The sequence below is a fragment of the Anabrus simplex genome, chromosome 1 (assembly GCF_040414725.1).
Source record: "Anabrus simplex isolate iqAnaSimp1 chromosome 1, ASM4041472v1, whole genome shotgun sequence".
NCBI classification, from domain to species: Eukaryota; Metazoa; Arthropoda; class Insecta; order Orthoptera; family Tettigoniidae; genus Anabrus; species Anabrus simplex.
In genome coordinates, this window is record NC_090265.1 from 1017778257 (window position 1) to 1017805709 (window position 27453).

At 37.9% G+C, this 27453-nt stretch overlaps 1 protein-coding gene across 2 annotated transcripts in view; it reads right to left on the bottom strand.

The window, feature by feature from the left end:
* LOC136857904 (probable ATP-dependent RNA helicase DHX34) overlaps nucleotides 1-27453 on the bottom strand; it is a 330161-nt gene that overhangs the window by 105668 nt on the left and 197040 nt on the right. For both annotated transcript variants that reach the window (XM_067136960.2, XM_067136959.2), the window contains 2 exons: nucleotides 19753-20001; nucleotides 3272-3388 (listed from right to left, as the gene is read on the bottom strand). In XM_067136960.2, coding sequence (XP_066993061.2) covers nucleotides 3272-3388; nucleotides 19753-20001 — 366 coding nt within the window. The remainder of the gene's footprint in view (nucleotides 1-3271; nucleotides 3389-19752; nucleotides 20002-27453) is intronic.

The following is a 27453-nucleotide window of genomic DNA, read 5'->3' on the forward strand; positions in this document are numbered from 1 at the left end:
TTTTCACTTTAAATGTTTGTACGTTGATATTACAAGTACAACTAACTTCACCGACTCCTATTCATACTAATTACGACACTACACTATGCTTGGCAATCCATAGCTTAGGCTTACTAGACGCAAAGACAAGACGTGTACTACAGTTTGTTAGCATGTGCTTTCTATCTTCCTCACACCCCCGACACCTGCTTCAAGGATAACGGCAGCAAATGGGAAATCTGGCAACTTATTCTTAGCGATTCTTAGAACCTAGGCCTAAATCGCCCCTGCATTCCTACTGGTTGTCACGGCAACGGGCGTAGTTTCTGGCTGTTTCACAAGTACTGCATCGCCAAGCCAGTATTGAGTTTATTTTCCCGCTTCAATCCTCTTCATGCTATAGGTAATGAAGAAAAGAAACACAGGTTCGAAGTTGCAGAAATGAGTGCATGGAAAAGTATCTGGGGTATTACGTGGGAATGATAAAGGCGCAGTAGCAATGCTAGCACATCTAAACGTAAATAGTTTCTTTCCCCGCGAGAATTTTATTTCATGTCTCCTCATCCTTCTGCTACGTTCTAATAATGCTAATAATTACGAGTGACATGATAATACAATGTTTAGCTGGTATAAAGGTAAAAATAAAAATAACTTTCAATTTTATGCCAACACGTGGTATTGCAATGCCTCTGTGTGCCTCCCACCAGCACCCAGTTGGCTATCAACATTCGTTCAACTTCATAAACGATCGGGATCTTTCGGCCGGCTGTTTGGCGGCACGTGTATCAGCTGGCTGCTGGCAAGTTGACTGTTTCCTGCATAGAGTCGGGAAGTTGTTTTTGTTCACCTCACTAATAATGGACATGGAAAAATCTTATCAGTTTAGTTCAAAAACGTAATTTCCTCTATGGCAAGACCCATAAGTATTATTGCAACAACAACATAAGAGAGAATGCCTGGAAGGAAATAAGCAAGGGAATGAAAAATCAAACAGGTTAGAATATTCAATTTTGTGGTAGATTAACAGTAATGTTGTGGACAAATACACTTTACGGTTTTTAATTAATGTTTAGGCCTTGATTAATGACTTCACCCTGACGCGGCCCGCAAATTACTGCATTAAAGTCTTATCAAACCATCCATTGCGTGCTTTATGTTTCTCACATAGAATCCTGTTCGATTCTATTCCGCTAGATGGAACGGTGGAGTGGAAATTTCGACTGATGGATTCGATTCGATTCCACAAGGTGAGAGTGAGCATCTGGTGTCCGTGTTGTCATAGCGTGACGTCGTATGTGGCCTTGGCAAGCCCACACAGGTTCCGTGACACAGAGACACACCGTGAGCGCGCGAACGGTCTAACACAGGGTGCAACTTGCGCGGAGATGGAGGGTTCTAACCATAGGCTGCTTTGAGCGGACGTTTTCTATCTCAAGAAGCTCTAAAATCTGAACTGTTTAACTGGGAAATATATTTACAACAGAACACTTTAAACAGGAAAAATATACATATATCTTAATGCAACTGATCAAGGGACCAAGAATATCACACTTCTTAGGCGGGAACTTCTTGACCGAGTTTCACTGTATACAGTTATGAAACAACTCATCACATTATAACATACAAAATATACATACACACCTGGTCTGCATCATCAAAGTGCAAGAGTAAATATGAATTTCTCTCACATAAACTGTTAGCAAAACTGTGGAAAATCACAATCTCTTCTTCATAATTGGCTGGGAGACATTGCATAATGCTAGTTTTTCTGTGAAAACTGAAGTTAATTTGTTCAAAATCAAGAATGAGCCATTCATGGCTAGCCTTAAATCGGGTAATTTTTAATTATTTTGCCATGGCTATAGTTTTCACATGACACATTTCACTTGTCTAACTGTCCCATTTCAGTCACATATTCGCAAATCCTGTTTTTGATTTCTAAAAACTTTGCTTTTAGTCTGCAAAATGCTTGGCAGGCTGTTTATCTGCACAAGAAAATCTTTATATTTCCTCCAATCACATACTGCAACTCTTGTCCACATCGTACTTTCTTCCCGCAATGTAATTACCAATTTTCTCTGCCTCTTCAATAATATGGAGCTTTTCTTTAGCCGTAAACAACTTATAATGAGAACACTCACCAGCCATCCTAAACGTATGCTACTACTTAATCTGATGCCATACAAATGAAGTGGTATGTACGCAGCAAGCTTCTTGCTTGTGACAGGAACAAAGTTGCCAACAGAGAGGGCATAAAGTTATCAACTTCCAGATTTCTGTATATTTGGAATCTGTACAACTATATGCAAATAATACTCACCACAAAATTTTGAAAAAACATGTAGGGATTTCTTATGTACAGTAGTCGTTTATCCAAAATAAAGGGAGCAGAGCCACTTCGGTTGACACGTTTTTTCGGATGATACATGGTAAATACTTTCGGAAGTTAAATATCGATATAAAATTGCATAAACTCTGTTAAGCAAAGGTGCATACTGTATATTAACATTAATATGTTTACTTAATGTCATTCATTGTACAAAAGCAGTGCTTTTCTTCTGAATTTTTCTTGGTGCAGTGCTGTCGTGTAGCTATGTCGCGCCACCGTTTAATCAACAATACATCTGCTGGTGTAGATTCATTGCTTTGTTCAACAAAGCGCAAAGCAATCTGAAATAATGAAACAATTCTTTTTGTTACTACTGAACTTAATACTGTATACAGTAATTTTATTACAGTACTGTAATTAAAGTGTGTGGTACTGTATTTCAATAAAAATTTGAAATCAATCTTACCTCCAGTGCATTAAATGCATCATCTGCTGTAACTCGATTCTAAGAACGGGTATTGTCAAGGTCGGAATCGTCTGCATAATCTTCATGAATAATAATAATAACAATAATAATAATTCCTGCTTGTTCAAGAGAAATGTATCATGGAACGAACTCTTGGGTAAGAAACTGTTTTGTTTTATGCTACACGTGCATTCTGGCATGTCATAATATAAAAATAGGGTTTGCCTAGTAGCTCTCAGCACATAAAGTAAGCGAATTACTAATATTGATGGCTAAGGACGAGAGAGTAAAAGCAAAATATTAAAATACAATTTTGCTTTACAATTTTGTTTTACTACGAATAATAAGGTCCAAATTGTCATTTTATTTCACATCACCTTCCTCACGAGAACTTTCAAATCACCAATCAGCCAATTGTGCAGTATAATTATGATCAAAATAGGGCAAGTAGAGTTATTTTCATGAAAGTTTCAAATTATGAGTACCCACAAGCTTACCTTGCAATAGTTGAATTCATCAGCAATAGCCAGTTGAGGATAGAGACCACTGACAATAATCAGTTTCAACATCATCAAATCCTTGTAACTACATGCTGTAGCTCCAGACAGAAGATCCTACAGAAAACAGAAGCAATAAAGAATAACAAAACCAACCACCAATATTCATGGTCAGGAATCACACAAATTAACATATATTGGCACAAGAGTTCTATCTATAACTAGCAAATTATCTACCATCAGCATCATATTCAGCTTTATCACTGCACCGTGAAGTCTCCTTTCTCTGAAATTACTACAGACTCCTTTCGTTTGCAGGGATGAGAATTTAATTTCTTAGGCAAATAGGAGTATAGTAGAGTCTAAAAACTAGATCAGATATCCATTCAAATGCATGTTTTTAACCCTAGAACCGGCAATGTTAATTCTATACCGGCAGCCATTTTGTGTGATATTTACCAACCAAGTGCATTCTTATTTTCATTCTATTGTGAATGATGTTCCATAGCACTGATGCATATCATTGGGAAGCTAATAAACCACAGATTCAGATGGTAACTTTAACTTTTCTGTGAGAGACTTCGTAAGAAAAGAAACTGAGACTTGAAAATGGTGGAATTATTATTTCATGAGCAATATCAAAATTCTTACAACGTAAAATATGACATGAAACATGAAAACACAAAATCCAAGATAAACTCATACAAAATGATGCAGATACGTGTGAAAGTTTCAAGTCTATGCAATAATATTTGTTTGATTGGTAAGAAAAAATATATTTTCCCATAGATTAGGCCTATAACCTACGCGGGTGCATGAACTTGTTATAATAAATGTTACAGCAGCTATGTTACATATAGTACAAGCTAACTAAAACAAAAACATTGTAGACAGAAATAACAACAACAAATGTGCACTTTGAACTCGCCAATACATATAATTACAGCCTCAAAATAAGAGCGGTAGCAATAACAAGTACAGCGGCATTACACGATGGTTTGTATAGCAGTGAGTCGCTCATTTGTTTCCAAGGAAACGTATACAAGGATATTGTTTCTATGATGGAAATGAGTAAGAAGCATCTGTAAACTTCTAGGACCACAAGACAAGACATGTCACACCATCTGTTACAGGAGTAGTTCTAGTAAAGAAAGAAATAAAAAAAGCGTCGAAAAATCGACTCTGCTGCTGTAGAAATGGGCAAACCGTCGATTCATCGACGCTTGCCAGTTCTAGGGTTAAATAAGCTAGTTACACTTCTCAAACTTTGCAAATATTTGCCCATTTGAGAAGAAAATTCATACATATTGCATAATTTAAAGATTTTGGATTTAACAGCAAATATTTGGATGTGAAAATTGCATGATATGAATTTTCTTTTGACTTTGGCGAATATTTAATGTTAAGTTGCATGATAGAGTCTTTTATGAATGTTGGTTTGCAGAATTTGGGACTGTTTGTCCATGTTATATGTCTATTATTGAGAGACAGAGAGAAAGAGAATGTATTCCTGGCATCCTACATGACAACCAAAGTTAGTACATACAGTAGAGGTCCCATAATTCAATTAACGACGCACTTTCTTATCTGTTGCTAGAGTAAACGTTGACGTAAGCCAGAAGGCCCCACGTCGACCGCTGTAATTCTTAGAAATAAGGTGTCCCAGTATAAATGAATAAAAACTGAACCGTAAATTGTGCATTACTGAATGATGGCTCATATTTTTGTCTATGTTAGATGAACAAAACAAAACTTGTATCACTTCTGTGATGCTGCGTTACTGAGATGGCAGCTTACAAACCTTGGTTTTGCACTGATCCTTCTTCTGTTGTTTTCCTGGAATTTCCTACCCGGAAATCTCCCTCGGCATACGTCTGAGGCTAAAATAATTGAAAGAAAGAAGGCAGTTGGGAAGAAGCATGCTTGCAAGCTTCAGATTGCAGTTTTGTGTTGGACTGTGTTATGAAGTGTTGTTGTCATGCCACCTGATAAAAGTGTAACAAAAGACCTCATGTCTAAATGGACTGAAGGAACGGAATTTCTAAGAACAGTTGGCGAAGTAATTTATTGTGATTGTTGCCAAAAAGATTTAAGTACCCGTGCTTTCTTTTACTTTTCTTTAACAGCTTATTTTAAAAAATCTATTAGCATCTTATAAAAGGCAGTGATCCACTTTATTTAAATTTTACTATTTCTGGAAAATGGACACGTAAAATAGAACATGTTTCATATGAAGATTAAATGTTCAGAAAAAACTGATCAAAATATAAGTTCTGTTTCACACATTGCAAAAATGAAACAACGAAAAGAAACCAAAACTGAATGTCCAAACATTTATTACCACAACACCAGCCAAGCCAGGTCCAAACCTATATTTTTATGGATTTATGTGATGCTATAGTGGGAGCAAATATACCACTGGAAAAACTGGCAAATCCCACATTATAAGTTAAAAACATTTTCCCGTATTGAACTGAGATTCACAATTAGAATTAAGGAAGGTTCAACCTTTTCAATACAAAATGTGTCGTACAAGGTGTTCACAACATATTATTTATTATATTATTAGTACCGGTTTCGACGCTTATTGTGTCACCATCAGCTAAAAAATCACAAGTGGGCAAAGTACATATCACAAAAGTTGTATAAATAATTCTTGCATGACAAACTACAAATGATAGACTGCTTTTCTCCTTAAAGGCTAGAAGAAAAAAGAGTAAAATATGATATAATATGACACATAAAAGCGTTATAGTCTAATGAGATAGGTGAGTATTGTGCAATAAAGTTGGTCTGATGATTGAACATAAAAGTCTGAACACCTTGTACAACACATTTTGTATTGAAAAGGTTGAACCTTCCTTAATTCTAAATCCCACATTGACAACATTTTTATAAAAGTATACAAAACATGATATCCCAGATCCAACAACCTCAAGAAAAGAATAATAATATTCCAATATCATACTCACAGGTATAGAAAAGCAGATTTTTATTAATTTATTTATGCTACTTTTTATATGTTCTGCAATTAATGTTATTTGGAAATTTGAAATTCATTTTTGAAAAGAGGTAACTTCAAACTTGCTTTGTTTACATGAATAGTAGTATTTATTTATTTATTTAATCTCCAGATCTTACAGTTTTTCAACCCATTCGATCATAACGGAAAAAAGTAATATCATTTCCAACCCAAGCAAGCTACTGAGATTTACCAACTACATAAAATTAACATTACACAATGAAATTATAACAAATATATAACTCCTCTTCGGAGAACTCCAAATCGGAGATCAGATAGCTATAACAACACGGCATAACTGAATTAACAAAATAAACAAAATAATCGGCAACACGGCAAAATGGTCCACGGCCACCCACAGGAAGGGTAATAACCTTCTTTTCCCCTCCTGACTGAATCAGCAGTTCTTTAGTTATTTACCTTCCAGACTCACACATCACGTGTCAGAGCAGGCAGTCATTGTCTTGAGTAATATTCTAATGTTACTCGACCTAGTTGCTCCCTCCTCAACGTGACCTAACTCACTATTTCAAGAATTGCTGAAACAATCAAACGTAACATTTCTCAGTCTGCTGGGTTCGTGCCAACATTCCTTTCAAGCATAAATTTACTGACTTGCAACTTAGAATGAACATGTACAATTGATTAACTGCACATACACTGCCCTACTTTCCATTTAAATTCAGAACCACATGTGAGACTACACAACAAAATTAAAATATATGACCACTTCTTTCAATTTGTTTACACATAGTTTTTTAATGGCACATGCAGTAAAACCTCAATTATACGTTCTAATAGGCGGGAAGGGGTGAACGGTTAATAAAAAATAAACAGATAATCCATACTACCAAGTTTTTTTTTTTGCTATTTGCTTCACGTCGCACCGACACAGATATGTCTTATGGCGACGATGGGATAGGAAAGGCCTAGGAATTGGAAGGAAGCGGCCTTGGCCTTAATTAAGGTACAGCCCCGGCATTTGCCTGGTGTGAAAATGGGAAACCACGGAAAACCATCTTCAGGGCTGCCGACAGTGGGACTCGAACCCACTATCCCCCGATTACTGGATACTGGCCGCACTTAAGCGACTGCAGCTTTCGAGCTCGGTACTACTAATTTTAATGGACTTTAAAGTACATAAAATACATACCATATAACCTTAAAATGCAGTGCATTAAACCCTCTTTAAAAAAACCAAAATGTAGTCAAAGCTACAACAATACATACTAAATATTCACCTCAATTACCAGCAGACCATAAATAATTAATTTACCTGGTGTCATTTAAGCTGCTTTAAAGAATCCGTTACTTTTTTTTTTGCACTCTCTGACAACACATTTTCTCCTTTATGTCCATTCTGAGCTTTCTAATTACAAGGATGTCTGAAAAATCCGTATCGTCCTCTTGCTCCAAGAATTCCATTAACGTTTCATCCGACTCCAGTACGGTCTGAAGCGTACGCGGTTGTTTGTGACGCACTCTTCTTCCCCATCCCCCTCACTTTCACTCGTCACTTCACAGCTGACTGCCGAGTTCAAGTTCACGCTTTTATTTACTATTTTGTAATCAGTTAAAATGTGATGCCCCGGCAATACATCGTCAGCATGAAGCCACTGCTCAATGTTACTTTCATCCACTTCTCCAAAATGAATGTTATTTTCAATTGTCTTCAGGATATCTTTGATCATCAATCCCACATTTTCATCTTGATCAGTGAACCCATGAAAATCGTCAGCTAGCTCTTCGACATCAACATACAAGTTTCTCCACGATCGAGTGATGTTCTAAGCGATCGCTAGATCCCATGATTTCTGCGCAAGATAAAGCGCTTCTTTGAGTTTTTTCCAGAACTCAACCATCGACGTTTATTCGGAAAGCAAGATGCCCAGCAATTCCCGCTTATAACGCGTCTTAAAGGTTGCAATGACGCCTTGGTCCATCGGCTGAATTATTGAAGTTACATTAGGTGGCAAATAGGAAACAAAAATATTTCCATCCTCTGATTTCAACTCTGTATCAACAGGGTGAGACGCTGCATTATCAAGAAAAATGACGACCTTTAATGGCAAGCCTTTTCACTCTCATCGGACACAATGCAATCACTATCACTAACATAAATTTCATCGTCAGACCCCTCGTTAGTCAAAACATCACATATCTTGCGTAGCAAGCTCGCATCCTTGATTCGATTCCGCCATTACGACGTGTATTTGTTTACTATCAGAGAGTGGTTGTTTCTACGGAAACCAGAGATGGGCAAAAAAGAAAAATAATGTGTGTTGTCAAGGAATAGTCATGCAATGCATTCAACGGAAATAACAATAGAAAAATGTTCCCGGGTGTTGTCATAATTCTTAGCACAATCGCGTAAGAATTTAGGTTACGTAACTACGGATGCTTCGAAAGAACTTCATCACAGAACATACAAGATGTGATAAAACACGGAATAATGTTCACTGAACATGTCAAACATACCCCAACTAAAATTCGCTAGTATGATGTCACGAAACAATTTCAAACATTCAACATGAATAGACGCCGGTACAGTTCAGGCGCAAACTTCAAGAAAGTAAATAGATGGCAGTACTCCCGCGGGCTACGTGCAGCACTGCTGTAAATAGACAGCAGTACTGCTCATTGGGTTAATTACACACCGGCCCTCCTACCATTCTTAAATTTCTGGCAGTACCAAGAATGGAACCCAGACCCCCAAGGACGGCAGCTAATAGTGCTAACCGTTAAGCTACGGAGGTGGACCTGAGATGAGATGACTGCTATGCCATATTCATGACAGGTCATAGTTTTATCTAGAAACATTCTATTATATATGGCTAATAATCATTTCTATATATTGTACTGGTTACGACCTGTACATGCCGTATTTTTTGACTAATTATTGTACTTCATCATCACGCAAGATGTTCAGAGCGAACGTGGTTTGTTTACATTTGGAGGAGCGAGTAGGCGAGCCAGCGACAGCAGTGTGTGTGACGTAGCTGCCGGGACAGGGTAGACTACCTGCCTGACGCCACGTGTAGCCTGCATGGCCTGGTATGTTCTGGATATGAATGTCACGCTTTCGCGAACATTCGATTGAAAACAATTTAAAACTGTAATAAGAATCACAGCGACTTGTCGTTTTGAAGAGGATAACATAAACATCTCAAATTATGAATCTCAAGAAAATCCGTCGAGGGATTCACGAGATAATCCGCTTCAAAGGGATCACATTATCTGATGACGTAGGAGCCCCAAACTGAATATAAGCTGAGCACACTTGACCCTAATCAGACAGTCATAGCTGGGTGTCCAGCCTGACTCTCCACGCTGCAGTGTTCATCGAAGTGCTGACAGAGGCTATCTTCGAATATTCAAAGTCTTCATGTGGGACTTAAACTCTGACAGTCGTGTTGAAATTATAAATTTTGCGCATGTGAATTCTGATGTATAAGAAAGTCTTTACAATGAACACTGAGTCTATCAGTTAAGTTGGACTTGTAATTTTTGCGTGTGATGAAGATCAAATTATTCAAAGTCTATAGTAGACTCGGATTATATCCGTCAAGTTGAACTTGCACATTTTGCATGTGTTGGAACTCTGATTATGGCAAGTCATGTATTGGACTTAAGTGACAAGAGTCAAGTCGAACTTATATTCTATGCGCTTGTAGAAACTTCTCGATATAACTTATTTTCTTCTTGTAGAACTGAGTTCATTACCATGTTACCTGTGTGAAAATTAGTCTCTGAATCAATATTAATTTAAATGTGACACTACTGTGATATACTAGGAATTGTGATATTTATTTTTTAAATATCAGTCAGCAGAACTTAATCTCTGAACAAACATATTATTAATTTCAGTGTGACACTACTACGTTATAATATTAACTGTGACATTCTGTTACATCTCACTCAGGATAATGTTATTTATAAACGAGGATGTTTATGAAAGTGTTCGAACTTTCACATGAATGTTAACGCAAGTGATTACCATAATCGTGTGCTATGACACCAAGGTTTCACTCCGAACTCAAACTGTATTCTTTATCCAATTCACACAAAATTGTGTATTATTTCTTCTGAACAGTGTGTAAATTATTTGTGTGTGACTGACAGCAGTGTCTTTGATAAACTCTCGAACAGTCACCTATTTTTTTTATGTCAAGCGCGCCTAACAACGAACTGTACTTTTCATTTCAAACTTATCTCTTCGTCAAAAGGTTTAGTATTATTTCATGACTGACAGCAGTGTCTTTGATAAACTCTAGAGCAGTCATACACTTCTTTCAAAGTCAAGTGCTACTTTATATAGTGGAAAATCACCACGAACTGTGTCAAGTGCGTAAACAAATTTCAGTTTCATTATTTCCATTCATGAACTGTGCTTTATTTTTTTTCAATCTCGATGCTACCCGCATTGTCTTTTTTCCAAAATGGCGCCCGGTAATGACGATGTAGTGTTTTTAATTCGAGTAAATTAACCGTAAAATGTGACGAAAAGTGCGGAAAATGTCGAAGATTAGTGAAAATGGAATGTTGTGCAATTCATGTGATCGATGGTGGCATTATAAGTGCGGAAATTGCCCTAAGGACGTAAAAACTAATGAAAATGTTGACTGGATTTGTGAGCAGTGTGTTCAGAATGTTGTAGTTGGCGACGGCGTTAACGATGAAGCACCGAAAACAATCCATGAGGAATACAAAAGTGCATTAGAAATTACAAACATTCTACAAAACGACAATGAGGCTCTTAAAGTTGAAAATCAAGAATTAAAAGAAAGACTGCGATCGCTAGAATTTGGGACTGACCATTCTTCAAGTGATATACCAGTACCAGTAACAAACTCGAGCACGTGGTGTCAAGTAGTTCATGGATGGCCGGCTAACAAGAAATCTACAACTGAATTTCCAGAAATAAACATCAGAAATAGGTTTTCTGCCCTAAATAATTTAATTCTGGAAGAAAGTGATCACGTGCGTGAAACCAAATCATCGCGATCCGCTGCCGTTGCCGTGCCGAGGTTAAAATTTAGGCCTAGATTTCATATTCAAGACCCAGTTACGCCTAAATCACCAAAGGTAGCTGTGTTTGGTGATAGCCAAGGAAGGGGAATTGCGGGAGTGATAAACGACGAGAATATAGCAGCAACCGGAGAAATATATCAGGAGCTTCTATCAGCAGTGTCCTGGAAAACATAGAAGAAGCAACTAGGAACTTCGGGAGCGGCGATGCAGTGCTTATCATTGGTGGGACGAACGACGTAGCTCACGACGACGCCAAGAATGTAAGATCACAACTTAAACATATACTAGGGAAGCTGACCCACACTAACGTCTTTGTAGTGAACGTGCCCCACAGGCATGATATGAGTAGAGACTCGTGTGAGAACACTGAAGTAGACAAGGTCAATACAGATATTGTTAAAAATTGTAAACATTTTCAGAATACTCAGGTTATTGAATGCAGCAGTTTTGAGAGATACTGTTATACAAAACATGGCCTCCATCTAAACAATTCAGGCAAACGAAAGATAGCAAATATTGTTCTAGATTTTATTAATCTTAAGATATGTACTGTAAAACAGGCAACTCCCTTGAGTTATAATACTGAACAGGAAAACTAGTAGAAAGAGCCAGCTGTACTTCAAGCTGGCTCAGTCAACTAGAAAATGAAACTCAGGAAAGTAAGGAATTTCAAGTTACCCAATTGCAACAGTCAAGTTTAGGGAGGAAGGGGGTCTGAGATTGCTCTTGGTAAACTGTCAAAGTGTAGTAAATAAAGAATTAAAATTCGGTACATTGATTGAATCTTACGAGACTGATGTGGTGATAGGAGTGGAATCGTGGTTGAGAGAAGGGGTGGGTAATAGAGAAGTATTTCCAGAAGGGTACACAGTCTATCGTAGAGACCGAGGAGATAAAAACGGAGGTGGGGTGTTTATTCTGGTGAAGGAAACTTATCGTTCACATGAATGGTTTACCAATGAAAGGGATGAAATACTAGGGATAAAATTAGTTTGTGATAATATGAAGGAGGTGGGAATTATAGGAACATATAGGCCTGGAAGAGAGGAAAGAGACATGGAAATATTTGAGAAAATAATAGATTATACTCATAAAAACAATAATAATGATATGGTAATAATTGGGGGAGATCTAAATTTGCCTGAAGTTGAATGGAATGGAGCTGCAAGTGAAGCCCATGAACAGAAACTGGCAAATAAGTTAATTTGGGAGGGAGGATTTACACAAGTAGTACAAGAATCAACTCGTCTCAATAACTTACTAGATGTATTCTTGGTTAAACCATGGGAAATTGTTAATAAAACTGAGGTAATTGAAGAAATAGGTGACCATAAGGCTGTAATAATGGATGTAGGACTCTTACCAAAAAGGCTTAATAAGAGGCTTACACAAGACAAGAAATTGTACAGAAAAACTAAAGTTGATGAATTTGGGACTTACCTTAAATCACAATTCAGTTGTTGGATAAGTGAAGGGAGTAATGTGGATACACTTTGGGCTAAATTTAAAGGAATCATTTGGGAAGGAGAGAAGAGATTTATACCTGTTAAGAAGGGTAAAATGACCTCAGTCCCTGTTTGTTATACAAGGGAAATAAGAAAATTAAAAAGAAAATATAGAATAGTAACAGGAAGATCAAAGAGGGGAGGGAGAGTAGAGAAACTAGAAAACAGCTAATGAGGAAACTGAATAGAGTGAAAAAAGGAAGCAAAAGAGAATTATATTAATGGCATACTTCAAGAGGGTAATGACCACAAAGGGAAATGGAAAAATCTGTATTCATATATCAGGAATCAAAAAGGAAAAGGAATCCAAATTCCTACAATGGTGGGAGAAAGGGGTGAACACTATTTAACAGATACTGAAAAAACAAACCTATTTAGTAGGGAATTCAGAGATTCAGTAGATGATTGTCAGGAGTTCTCTGCAAATAACCTTACTCCTTGTGGGTGGGGTTTTCTAATAAGTAATCAGGGGAACCTGACCCCTACAGAGCGCGTCCCCAGGTGGCGGATAGAGGGCCCCTACAGTATGTAGGGCTGGTTGAAATAACCAATACAACCCGCGGACCAACAGGTAGCCCAATTCCTGGGGGTTTTAAAATACTGGGACACCCTCTCTCCAGGGGTCATAAATATGGAGGGCCCTTGCCCTGGGTTAAGGGTGAAGACCTCAACGGCATCTACGGCGGAGAAGATGGACTTCGGTACGGTGGAGATGACGGAAGAGGCAACCCATCCTTCTGGGGTGTACAGATGGAACCTACTGCCTTGTAGGACGAGGAAGGCATCCTCAAAGGCTAAGGGAGTAAACCCTGAAAGAAAATCCTCTTATGCGTTAGGCCTAGCAAGTCAGCAGGAGAGTATTGAGTACAGTTGCTTTCAATAAGAAAAAGAGCCTCGGAAAGAATATTATAGACCGGACTGACACGTCCTCTCAGACAATTGTAAAGTATGATGACCGTAAGGCTGATGATATACAATGTTCTGAAAGGAAACCCCAAATAAAAAAGAGACCCAAATACCGAATTGGAACTATGAACATTCTATCATTAACTGGAAAGTTAGAAGAACTCCTAGACAAGATGGATAGAAGAAAAATATCAATATTGGGATTAAGTGAGACCAAATGGAAAGGAATTGGAAGTAAGACACTTCGTGGAGGTTATAAATTATACTGGAGTGGACAGGAGAAAGTAGCGAAAAATGGTGTTGGATTCTTAATTAACGAAAGGACTGATGCTACAGCTGAAGTTATCTGCAAAAGTGATAGAATAATTAAAATGTTCATGAAACTGGAGAACACTAAGTACACCATCATACAAGTGTATGCCCCACAGACAGGCTGCAGTGAGGAAGACAAAGAGAAATTTCGGCAAGACCTGGAAGATACAGTTAATGAGGAAAATGTTATTATTATTGGAGATATAATTGTGCAAGTTGGGGTAGACAGACTTGGGTACGAGAACATCATTGGTCCACATGGATTTGGACAAAGGAACCCAGAAGGAGAACAACTATTAGATCTGTGCAGAAGAAATGATCTTATAATCAAAAATACATTCTTCAAAAAAAAGAGACAGTCACAGAATAACAAGGTACAGTTGGGATGGCCAGTATAGAACATTGATTGACTACGTAATCACAAATAAAGATGGTGGCAGGTACATCACAGATGTAAAGGTCATCCCTAGTGAAAGCATGGACAGTGACCACAGATTGTTGGTAGTAGACTTCAAACATAAGGCAAAAGAAACGCAGAAACTTATTACGAAAAAACGAAGGGTTAAAACTTGGAAGTTGCAAGAAGTCCAAATAAAGGAAGAATACAAACTAAGGATTCAACAGAGTTTGCCGAAGTGTGAAGTAACCAGCGTTAATGAAGAATGGAAAGCCTTCAAAGACACCTTTGTGGGAGAAGCCAAAAACCTATGTGGAGTTACAAGTTCTATCAAAAGAAAAAAGGAGACACCATGGTGGAATGATAGAGTGAAAACAGCTTTGAAAGAAAGAAACCAAATAAAGAAGGCACTGGACAAGGAAAAACAAAAACAGGGACAAGAACGAAAAGAACAGAAATACAAAGACTTCAAGGAGTATACAGGAACAAGAAACTTGCTGTAAAGAACATTGCAAGGGAAGAAAAAGAGAAGAAATGGAATGAGTTTGCAGACAAACTGGAAGAGGACAGTAGAGGAAATATGAAATTGCTATACAGAGAAGTGAAAAACAAGCGAAGGGATCAAGAGACCATAAAAGCAATAGAACGTGATGATGGAACTCTGGCAGAAGAAGAGGGAGAAATTAAACAAGAACTCAAGATCTATTTCGAAAAGCTGCTGAATGGAGATACAGAAAACATAACGGATAGAGGAGAGCCAAGTCGAGGAACCACAACTGAACCACCAATTACATGGCTTGAGGTTGAAAATGCGCTCAAGAGAATGAAGAAAGGAAAGGCAGTGGGCATAGATGAACTAAGTGCAGATATGCTGAAAGCAGCAGGAATTCCAGGAATCCAATGGCTCTACAGACTGCTCAACAAGATATGGGAGGAAAATACTACACCTGAGGACTGGAAGATGGGCATCATTGTACCTCTGTTCAAGAAAGCAAGCCGACGAAAATGTACTAATTACCGTGGTATCACACTACTGTCTCATGTCCTGAAAATATTGGAAAAAATAATAGAGACCAGAATCAGAGATATTGTTGAACCAAGTTTGGAAGAAGAGCAGTATGGTTTCAGACCAGGAAGGTCAACTACAGACCTTATATTTGCAATTAGGATGCTAATGGAAAAATACTGGGAGAAGAACAAGCCTTTATTTCTAATATTTTTGGACATTGAGAAAGCATACGATAGTGTACCAAGGGAAAGAATTTGGCAATGCATGAAAGAACTTCAAGTGCGAGACAGCCTTATAGACAAAGTGAAAATGTTGTATAGTGGGAACAGAAGCTGTGTTCAAGTAGGATGTGGTTTGTCGGACTGGTTTGAAACAAAGAGAGGAGTGCAGCAGGGTTGCTCATTGTCACCATCTCTATTTATTATTGTAATGGATGTAGTAATGAAATCTATTAAAAGGAAAGAACATGGAGATATTCAAAGCCTTCACATTTGCAGATGATGTTGTGATCTGGAGTGACTCAGAAGAGGAATTGGGAGAGAGAATACAAAGCTGGAACGAGGAGTTTAAGAAATATGGTTTAAACATCAGCAAGACCAAGACGGTGGTGATGAAAGTGTATGGGGAAGGAGCAGAACCAATAGTCATGTTAAATGAAGATGAACTGGACAGCGTTCCAGTTTTCAAATACTTGGGTAGCGTTATATCAAATGACAACCTAGCAAAACATGAGGTGAACAATCGAATCAATAAGGCAACACAATTTTACCACCAGGTAAGACACATGCTGTGGGATGAGCAAATACCCATGAAAACAAAAATGACATTGTACAAGTCCTATTATACACCAATTCTTACGTACAGTCTCGAAACCACAACACTGACCAATAGAGATAATTCCAAACTTCAGGCAGCTGAAATGAAATTCCTACACACTATGATCCAGAAAACCAGGAAAGACAAGATTAGGAATGAGAAAATTAGAGAAGAAGTAGGAATAGATGATTCTCTCCTCAATAAGATTCAGATATCAAGACTGAAGTGGTTTGGTCACATGAAGAGGATGCCAATAAACAGAACTGCAAGGAAGGAATTTGACAGAAAGGTAGAAGGAAGACGACCCGTGGGAAGGCCACGAAAGAAATGGATAGATTTAGTTAAGAGCGATGTACTGCTGAGAGGTCATGATTGGGACAAGTTGGTGGAGGAAGAATGGTACAAGGACAGGATGAGATGGAGGAGGCTCATATACCACACCCGGGAAACTGGAGATGTTTAGGATGATGATGATAATGATGATTGTCAGGAGTTGGAAACCGAAACAGAAGATAGAGAGGGAGAGACACAGAGGAAAACAAGAAGCTTCTCATTCACATATGAAGATATTTTCAGAGAAATCCAACTGCTTCAGCAAGGAAAAGCAGCAGGAAGTGATCAAATTACTGGGGAGGTATTATTTTTTATTTTGCTATTTGTTTTACGTCGCACCGAAACAGATAGGTCTTATGGCGACGATGGGATAGGAAAGGCCTAGGAGTTGGAACAGGGCTGCCGACAGTGGGGCTCAAACCCACGATCTCCCGGATGCAAGCTCACAGCCGCGCGCCTCTACGCGCATGGCCAACTCGCCCGGTCGGGGGGGGTATTAAAGACAATGGGGTGGTACATAGTGCCTTATTTAAAATTACTCTTTGACTATGTCATTAATAATAGTGTAATACCAAAGGAATGGAAGGAATCTATAATAATACCAATTTATAAAGGAAAGGGTGATAAAAGAAAATCAGAGAACTACAGACCAATCAGCCTGACCAATATAGTTTGTAAAATACTGGAGAGTTTAATATCAAAGTACATCAGAGGGATATGTGATGATAAAAATTGGTTCATGAGGAGCCAGTATGGATTTAGAAAGAAATTTTCTTGTGAGGCACAACTGGTGGGATTTCAGAAGGACATATCAGATCAATTGGATTCAGGAGGTCAGTTAGATTGCATAGCCATAGATCTTTCCAAAGCCTTTGATAGATCGGAACATGGAATATTATTAAAGAAATTGGAGGGAATAGGTTTGGACGTAAGGGTTACACGTTGGATAAAAACATTTCTAAATTCAAGGGTTCAGAAAGTCAAAGTAGGAAATAACGTATCGCAGAAAGAGAAAGTTTGGAAGGGAATTGCACAGGTTAGTATAATCGGTCCGTTACTTTTCTTAATATACGCAAATGATTTAGGGAACAATATAACATCAAAAATAATATTGTATGCAGATGACATAATTGTTTATAGGCAAATAAATAACACTGAGGAATGTTCAGAATTACAAAGGGACCTTGAGAGTATCCAACAATGGGTTGAAGAAAATAATATGAAGGTTAATGGAGGCAAATCAACTGTTACAACTTTTACAAACAGGAGCTTTAAAACTGAATTTGAATATACTTTGGATGAGGTAGTTATCCCAAAAGATGACAAGTGCAAATACTTAGGTGTGAGATTTGAAAGTAATTTGCACTGGAAGGGACATGTTGATGACATCGTTGGGAAAGCATACAGATCGTTACATGTCATAATGAGGCTACTTAAAGGATGCAATAAAGAATTAAAAGAAAAAAGTTACTTAAGTATGGTTAGTCCATTATTGGAATATACAAACAGTGTTTGGGATCCTCACGAAGAATACCTAATAAAAGAAATAAATTGTGTGCAGAGGAAAGCAGCAAGATTTGTAACAGGTGATTTCAGGAGAAAGAGTAGTGTATCAGAAATGTTAAAGGAACTTGGGTGGGAAACTTTAAGTAAGAGAAGGGAGAAAACTAGACTTATAAGATTATATAGAGCCTATACAAGAGAAGAAGCATGGGGAGATATCCGTGAGAGGCTTCAGTTGGAAAATAATTATATCGGCAGGACTGTCCACAAATATAAAATTAGAAGGAATTTTAGCAGAAGCGATTGGGGTAAATTTTCATTCATTGGGAAGGGTGTAAAGGAGTGGAACAGTTTACCAGGGGTAGTGTTTGATCCTTTTCCAAAATCTGTACAGATATTCAAGAAGAGAATAAACAGCAACAGAGAAAATAAATGAAGTGTAGAGGGCATTCGACCAGTGCAGGTTATTGTAAATAAAAAAATGTGTGTAAATAAATTAATTCCATCCCCTGGTCTAAGGAATTTGGACAGCCAAAGTAGGTGACTGCCTGTAGGGGTGAAGTACAGTGGGGACTTCGAGGGCCCTGGGACCGCTACGGTAGCTGTGAAGGCCCTTCAGGAACTCTGAAAAGTGGTGGCAAAAGGGGCTCTGGTTAAGACGGAGCAGGTCGTTATGCTACTTAGGTTCCAGAATGGGTTAAAAAAAAAAAAGTAAATAAATGCAATGTAAAGTTTAATCTTATACCAGTTGTATAGTATCATTTGAAGTAATTCCATATACTGTATATCAGTTAACTATATTTGTAAGTAGTACAGGAGATATTATAAGTAGAATTTTGTAAACAATATAAATTTATTAAGGATGAGCTGTGTGTTTAATAGAAAAAATTGTTAGCGTGAATTTTATAATATTGTATTATAGGAAAATTTTCTTCTCTTGTTAATTTAATATTTAGTGCTTGACAATAATGTATTTTAGTGTACCATTTGCCACCGAGGTAGACACCTCATTTGCAAATAAAGAGATTTTGATTTGATTTGATTTGATTTGATCTTCATCTTTAGTGAACTTATAAATTCTGTCTACAAGAATGAATTCGACTGCATATCACAACCACATTAAATGAAACAGTGCTGTTAAACCAAAGTGTCGGGGGACTGTGTAATTCTGGACACTCGTATAAATTACGTGAGGAGTGATTTCTCCGCAACATCGTCGGAGATCATCAGAGAACATCGTAGAACGTCGGAGATCGTCCAGAACATCGAAAGTTCGAGACTCAAACCCATATCACACCGACCAGGGTGTTCCGGTCTTATCTCAACGTAATATTGGCAACTTGCAGATCGTGTTCCAGTCCCGTTCAGCTTGGTGAACTGGGAGCACGGGTCATCAAAAGGCGATGTTGAAGACAGCGAGTATCAACAGTAAGGTGATGTACACTTAAAAATGCATTTTCTGAATAAAAAAACTATGATTCAATCTATTTAAAAATTTTCTTGTAGATAGGATCCTGCCTCCTGTACCAAGCCCTAGCTAGAAACCACCCAGTATTGCCCTGAGACCTACTTCATGCTAACTTTAAAATTAATTCATAAAGTTGGGCTATTTTACTGGTACTATATATATTTTTTAAATCTCCTTACCTGAACTTGAGATGTAGTGTTCCGAAGACGAAATTCCACATCTCTGATATCAATGTCTCCTGGTTCATTACCATCCTCCTCTCCAATCTGCCACACATCCAGTTTTAGTCGCTTCTTTTTCCTTGGACCAGCTTCACGATATGAGCGCTGCAGTGACTTTAATAACTTCAGTTCTCCATGGCGTAAAGCACGTTCTGAACTGCTCATGTTCTTCACTGGTTCTGGATCTGTCTTCAATAGTCCTGATTCCTTTGGAAATAAAATTACAAAAGTTAACTCAGGCAATTATATTAAACAGGAATTTTAAAAAAAGGAATAAATGTAATGTAATCATTACATAATAAAGGTATTGAAAAGGTGGACCATTCAGATAGAACTGTTACTGTTCTTCTGTGTTCATTTGCACTCAAAAATCAGTAAGTCCTTGCAACTACGCTGGTAAGTATAAGCAGTGTTCCCTTGCTGTGCGACCTGTCACTGAGGCAACAAAGGGAGACATGATGACCCTTCTCCTATACATCCCTCTGGTCGACCACACTTTCTTCAATCAGCTGACAACTGCATGTTTGGCTGAGGAATCTGGATCAGGATCTATTAACTCTTTAGCAGAGGAAGATGACGTAGACAGTTAAGTTGAGTGAACTGACATGCCCCATTATAAAGCCATTGAAATTTCAACATGACAATAATTTCTTTTTAAGAAAATTTAACATTTAGAAAAAACAATTTATTTACAACCCATAGATGGACATACTGCTGAACAACTAGACTGGACTAAGTAGGAAGTATTCCAATATTTAAGAACAACAATGCAATTATTACAACATAATCCGTGAGAGAAAAATATGTAATAGGAATCACAAGTGCAATTTTACATTTACTGTAACACATTATGTTTTGCAAGTAATAAATTTCATGTTTGTTCCGTACTGACTTACAAAATCATAAACAAAAATTCTTTATTATAAAGGTCCACCCAGTCAATATTAATATATAGTCAATTTAAATAAATCTGAAGATTCTCAAAACATATCTATTGTAGGACATGTTTCAATTCAATTGGATCATCTTCAGCTACATAGCTAATTAATAATAAAGTATGAAAATCATATTTAGTAAACAAATACAAACTCAAAAACACAATCTTAGAAATACAATTAGAAAGTTCAAATACATTTTTCTATTACAAAATAATAGGGTCCTCTTATTCATATGTAGACTGACTAAGTCAAGAATAAAATTACCATTTTATTTTTATATAATAGGGGAACACTGTAAAAAATAGATTTAACATTCATTATAAATACATTATCATTATAGAACGTTATGCCTTTCATCTTCTCCTGCGAACCATGTGACCTTGCCGCGGTGGGGAGGCTTGCACGTCCCAATGAAGCAGATAGCAGAGTCACAGGTGCAACAATATCATATGGGTATCTGTTGAGAGACCAGACTAACGAATGGTTCATCGAGAGAGGCGTAGCAGACTTTCGGAAGTTGCAAGGGCGGCAGTCTAGACGATTGACTGATATGGCCTTGTAATAATACTCTCGTCGCCATAAGACCTATCTGTGTCGGTGGGACGTAAAGCCTCTAAAAAAAAAAAAAAAAACTCAACATGGCTTAGCTGTTTTGATACTGCTACACGGCTGAAAGAAACAGGAAACTATAGCCGTAACTAACTCCCGTGGACATGCAGCTCTCTCTGTATGAATGATGTACTGATGATGGCTTCCTTCCGGGTAAAATATTCCAGAGGTAAACTAGTCCCCCCATTCGGATCTCCGGGTGGGGACTACACGAGAGGGGGTGATCATCAGGAAGATGGATACAGACATTCTGCCAGTTGCAGCGTGGAATGTTAGAAGTTTGAATCGTTGTGGTATGTTAGAGAATCTGAAAAGGGAGATGGATAGACTAACAGTAGATGTAGTTGGTGTAAGTGAAGTACGCAGACAGGAAGAACAAGATTTTTGATCAGGCGACTACAGAATTATCAACACAAAATCAAACAGGGGAAATGCAGGAGTTGGTTTAAAAACAAATAAGAAAATAGGGCAGTGGGCAACTCTACTATGACCAACATAGTGAAAGAATTATTGTCGTCAAGATAGACACCAAACCAATGCCCACCACAATAGTGCAGGTCTATATGCCTCTAGTTCAGCGGATGATGAGGAAATGAAAAGAAAATGTGAAGAGATAGAAGATTTAAACAATATGTAAAAGGGGACGAGACTCTAATTGTGATGGGAGACTGGAATGAGTAGTAGGCCAAGGAAGAGAAGGTAATACAGTAGGAGAATTCGGACTGGGACAAAGGAATGAAAGAGGAAGTCAGCTGGTTGAATTCTGCACTGATCATAATTTAGTCCTTGCCAATACTTGGTTCAAAGACCACAAACGACGTATGTATACGCGGAGGAGACCTGGAGACATGGGAAGGTATCAAATAGACTTTATTATGATTAGGCAGAGATTCAGAAACCAGGTGCTGGATTGCAAAACTTTCCCAGGAGCAGACGTGGACTCTGACCACAACTTGTTGGTCAGGAAATGCCATTTGAAGTTGAAGAAATTGAAGAAAGGAAAGAATGCAAAACGATGGGATCTCGACAAGTTGAAAGAAAAGAGTGTGAGGGATCGTTTCAAGGAACATGTTGCACAAGGGCTAAATGAAGCTGAAGGAAACACAATAGAGGAAGAGTGGATAGTCATGAAAAATGAAGTCAGTAGGGCTGCTGAAGAAATGTTAGGAAGGAAGAAAAGATCAACTAAGAATCAGTGGACAACTCAGGAGATACTAGACCTGACTGATGAAAGACGAAAGTACAAGAATGCTTGAAATGAAGAGGCAGAAAAAAAATACAGGCAATTAAAGAATCAAGTGGATAGAAAGCGCAAGGTAGCTAAGGAAGAATGGCTGAAGGAGAAGTGCAAGGATGTCGAAGGTTGTATGGTCCCGGTAAGGTACCCTGACTGCCTTAGGAGAAACCAGCATGGCAAGCTTATTCCATTTAGTGTGCAAGAGACAGGAGAAGTCCCATCTGATTTTCAGCAGAATGTTGTTATACCTATTCCCAAGAAAGCCGGTGCTGACAGGTGTGAGAAATAGTCATCAATGCCATACAAATATTGAAATGTATGTTAACGAGAGTGCAAAGAACAGGTACAAATCACTTAAATTATATTTTCTTTTTTTAAATGTACGTGTACCAAAGCTTCAGTTAATCGTGAAAATGTATTTATTCAGGAAATATTGCACACTGCTGTATATTTCCTTTGCCAATAAATAATTTGCTTGTCCTGTTACACTCCGTAATCTGTGTCCTATTTGTCTCATGTGATTCACGCTGCAAATTATTATTATTATTATTATTATTATTATTATTATTATTATTATTATTATTATTATTATTATTATTAATATAAAAGCTGTTGTTCATATGGTAACATTTCCAAGCGGCAAGTACAGTACGGTCACGGTATGCAATCCGCCTGTCCGCTGCTCTCTTGTCACGTGACCAACACCCGTCCTGAGCAGAGCAAGTAACACCGGCTCCCCAGAGCAACTGACGTATGCATGAGAAGGTATGCCATTATGGGGAAGAAAGGTTCACAATCAATCACCCTCGACTCACATATTATTCAAATAAACAAATGAAATTTTACAAGAAACAGAGTTAGTAAATGACAGAGCAGCTGATACTTAGCACATTTGACAAATCGGATACAATTACAAATACTTTCCAATGGACCTCAATAGGGCCCCAACACGTTCCACAATCCTTCCTTAGTTGTCATTGTTAGGCCTAGAAGTTAATACCTTGCGCATGTTTTGATTTTAAGTTATCTGTCATGTTTCCAAGCTTTGATGTGTATCCGCCGCTACTTTGTTATTTTATTATTTTTCGAGTGTCATTATTATTACCAATTTTATTATTATTATTTATTATGTGTAGACACGCTTCTCGATAAGCATCATCATCATTCATACAACTAGATTTCCTTTTTCCAACGATTTCCTTGATTTTCCTGTGTGCAGCATCTACCTTTCCGAGGAACATACAACCTTCGATATCCTTGCATTTCTCCTTCAGCCATTCTTCCTTAGGAACCTTGCATTTTTTATCCACTTCATTCTTTAATCGCCTGTATTCTTTTCTACCCTCTTCATTTCTAGCATTCTTGTATTTTCATCTTTCATTAATCAGGTCTAATATATCCTGAATTATCCACTAATTCTTAGCTGATCTTTTCTTCCTTCCTAACTGTCGCCTGTGGTAGGATGGAGAACTGGAAATAAGCATTGTGTTTTGTGAAATTATATTATTGAGTTCGGAAATGTAATCTATTTACCTTTTATTTCAAGAAACCTCAAGAGGACTCACGAACTTTTGAAAATTATTGATTATAGTATTTCTTATTATGTTGTTTTACCATTTTATTTATTGGTCAGATCAAGACATTACATGGAACTGTAAATGAACATTGCAGGATGCGAGAATTATTTTTGAAGTGATTTTTTTTTGTATTTAATTTTATGTAGTTGAACATTTAAATTAACCCTTTCGCACTCAGATCGGCGCGAGAGGTTATGGCGAGAACGCTCACGGCGCCGATACATCAGCTCTGTCCTATTTAGGGATTTTGGTCATTTGCGTGGCTGTTAGATCGTAACAGTTGATCGTGACGGTACCTTGAAGCGTTGAATTTGCGTTTTACTCTACAGGTATATCGACCAGCCCTGCAAAAAATATTTATTTTCGACAAATGAAATCTGTTGACTGTGAATGTTCATGTTGTAGTTATTTGAAGTTGTTATTGCGTGGATCTGTTTTGGTTAGCTTATGAGTACAACAATTTCACCTTGCTATGGATTTAGTTTAGAGTTTATTTCGTTTCTTTGGTATATCGTGTGTTTGCTGTACTTCGCAAACTATAATTTTACTCCTTTTCATAACTCCGTTGTTGCACGTGCTTGGGTCATCTTTTTATCGTAATGGCTAGGCCATATTCAAGGCTGAATGAGTCCAATATCCTTGAATTTTCAGATGATTTAGACAGTAATAATGACCTTCTTTTGCTGAAAGGGATTTCCATTATGTGGAAAATGACACAGTCACAGCTGCTCACCGTGCATCGGACCGCGAGGACTTGAGATCAATGACCGTTACATGTACAGTATTTAACTTTGTGCCATGCTTCATGAGTTAATTGGAGCACACACATCATATTGATATCAAATTATTCAGAATTAAATGTTCTTTCCTTCATGCCTTAGAGTAAAGTAGGAAGAAGCGATAATGTCTGATTATTCTGTCATTGAAAACCATAATTTATTTTTTTAAATTTATTTTCAAAACTTAAAATTATTTTTTTTTGGCTTTACCAATAAAAATATGTCCTTGGTATATTCATTTCTGAAATGCTCATAGTTTCCTGTATTAGTGTGATTTATTTTAATGTGTGTTAAACTGTTTACGTGTTGATTTTTTGTACTTTGGTTTGGAAAATCACAGAAATTAGTTTGAGTGTGTTCGAGCAAACCCCTGAATATAGGCTGAGTGCCAAAGGGTTAATGTCAGGAAGTGTGAAAAAAAGACATTCTGAACATTTTAATGTAACTTGAAGATCAACAAGTTAGGAAATGACCATATATGGTCAAGTAATTGGATCCAATTGGCGAAAAATGGGAATCTAGAGGAATTCGGTGTCCTATTGGAATGTTTCATTTCTGGCCTTCTGCTGGCTTCAAGTGCGTGATGTGATGCGGCCGCGTCTTTCCATTTGACCGTCCTCACGAGCAGATAAAGCAGTTTATGCGTTCAGCTTCATCCATCGAGTTCATTCCTAACTCAGCCTTTATCTCCTCATTCCGTGTGCCCTCCTGCCATTGTTCCTACCTGTTTGTGCCAGCAATCATTCTCGCTACTTTCAAGTCCGTTACTCCTAACTTATGAATAAGATATCCTGAGTAAACCCAGCTTTTGCGCCCGTAAAGCAAAGTTGGTCTGAAAACAGACTGATGTAAAGATAGTTTCGTCCATGAGCTGACTTCCTTCTTACAGAACACTGTTGAATGTAACTGCAAGCTCACTGCATTAGCTTTACTACACCTTGATTCAATCTCACTTACTATATTACCATCCTGGGAAAACACACATCCTAAATATTTAAAATTATCTATCTGCTCCAGCTTTGTATCACCAATCTGATACAGTAGAACCTCGATTATACGTTCCCGGAAACAACGTTTTCCCGTATTGTCCGTTCAAATTACGTGGTCCTGCGAGCATCCTAATTAAATCATGTTGTAAAACTCCCGTATTATCCGTTCCTCGAAGAAATGATTTCCCTTATCAACCGTCCAGAAATGTCAGTCCCATCAACGCTAAATCCTCGATCATGCGTTTTTCAAGAAACTGTATCTCACGAAAGGACGGCTACGGCATACTTACGGATCTTGGTGTTAACGTCCCGTCATTGCGATAATTTGAGGAAGTACTATACTGGAAAAGCGATCGGCGCATTCAGGTGGTATTGTTTTAGAGAATCGAAATCATAGTGTCCACAACAATTGGAAGGAGACAGAGCGCATTTTGACAGCTCTACTTGAAGACGGAACGAGTTTTGTCAAATGTTAGTACTTGCAAAACGTCTACATTATTGTCCAGGGTTACATGTTTATTTTTCTTATTTTTTCGAGTGTATCGCCGAACAGGTTTTCGGCACTTCCCTCAGGGCACTGTATAGTCACTGAGCTTTCAGGCAGGAATCGAAACTGCTCCTTCTTAACATAAATTTAGTATTTTAATATTATCGTACGGTATACGATTATGTTATCGAGTCCAGAACAGATGTTGCACATTACATACCGGCAGATAAAGCCATGGGAGGTTTTGGGATTGCCTATTACTGTTTTGGTCCTATGATAAGATGGGGAATTTCATGTTTGTGTGTTAAAATGTTATAAAAACCGCAGTCGTTTTACTTGCGCGTGTTACATTTTAAAACTTTGCATTATTTCGCACTCGTACTGACTTGTACTGACTTGTACAGCGAGCGCGCTTTCCAGCTGAGCTCAAGGTCGTGAATAACCGTAATTTCGGAAGTTTTGATGTTATTTTCTTTCTTTCCAATTTGATTGCAATTAGTGACAGGCAGAATTTCCAGAACTTGAAAATCGATACTTACATCGTTCGAAACCATATTCTCGAGTTCAACACCTTTAAAAGTCGATGTAGGCCTAAATTACGCGGTACAAGATTTCCATAAACTGACTATGAACAATATACCGGTGACCAAATTACAATGGAAGATTTTTTAAAATGGGATTTCGCCATCATGTTGCGCGCTTTTTTTTTTTATCCAACGTGCTTTATTTCATTAGATTAGAGAATTAAAAACAACTTGTGGTCGACTGTTGTTTGGCTTGGCATTCCGGGTACCGGTATTAGATTTTTCGGAGAGCTTGGCAGATCAAAGTTGCTGAACTGAAAGAGGTTTTCAGAGGAAACTGACGAAGTTTCCCCAATAAAACTGAATTTAAAGTTTTGAGATTTTTAAGTCGCGTACCGGTAATTAATGTTTGAAGCCGGCTCCGCAGTCGAACTTGCCTGCCTCTCACTTAGAGGGCCCGGGTTCGATTGCCAGCCAGGTCAGGCAATTTTACCTGGATATGAGGGCTGGTTCCAGGTT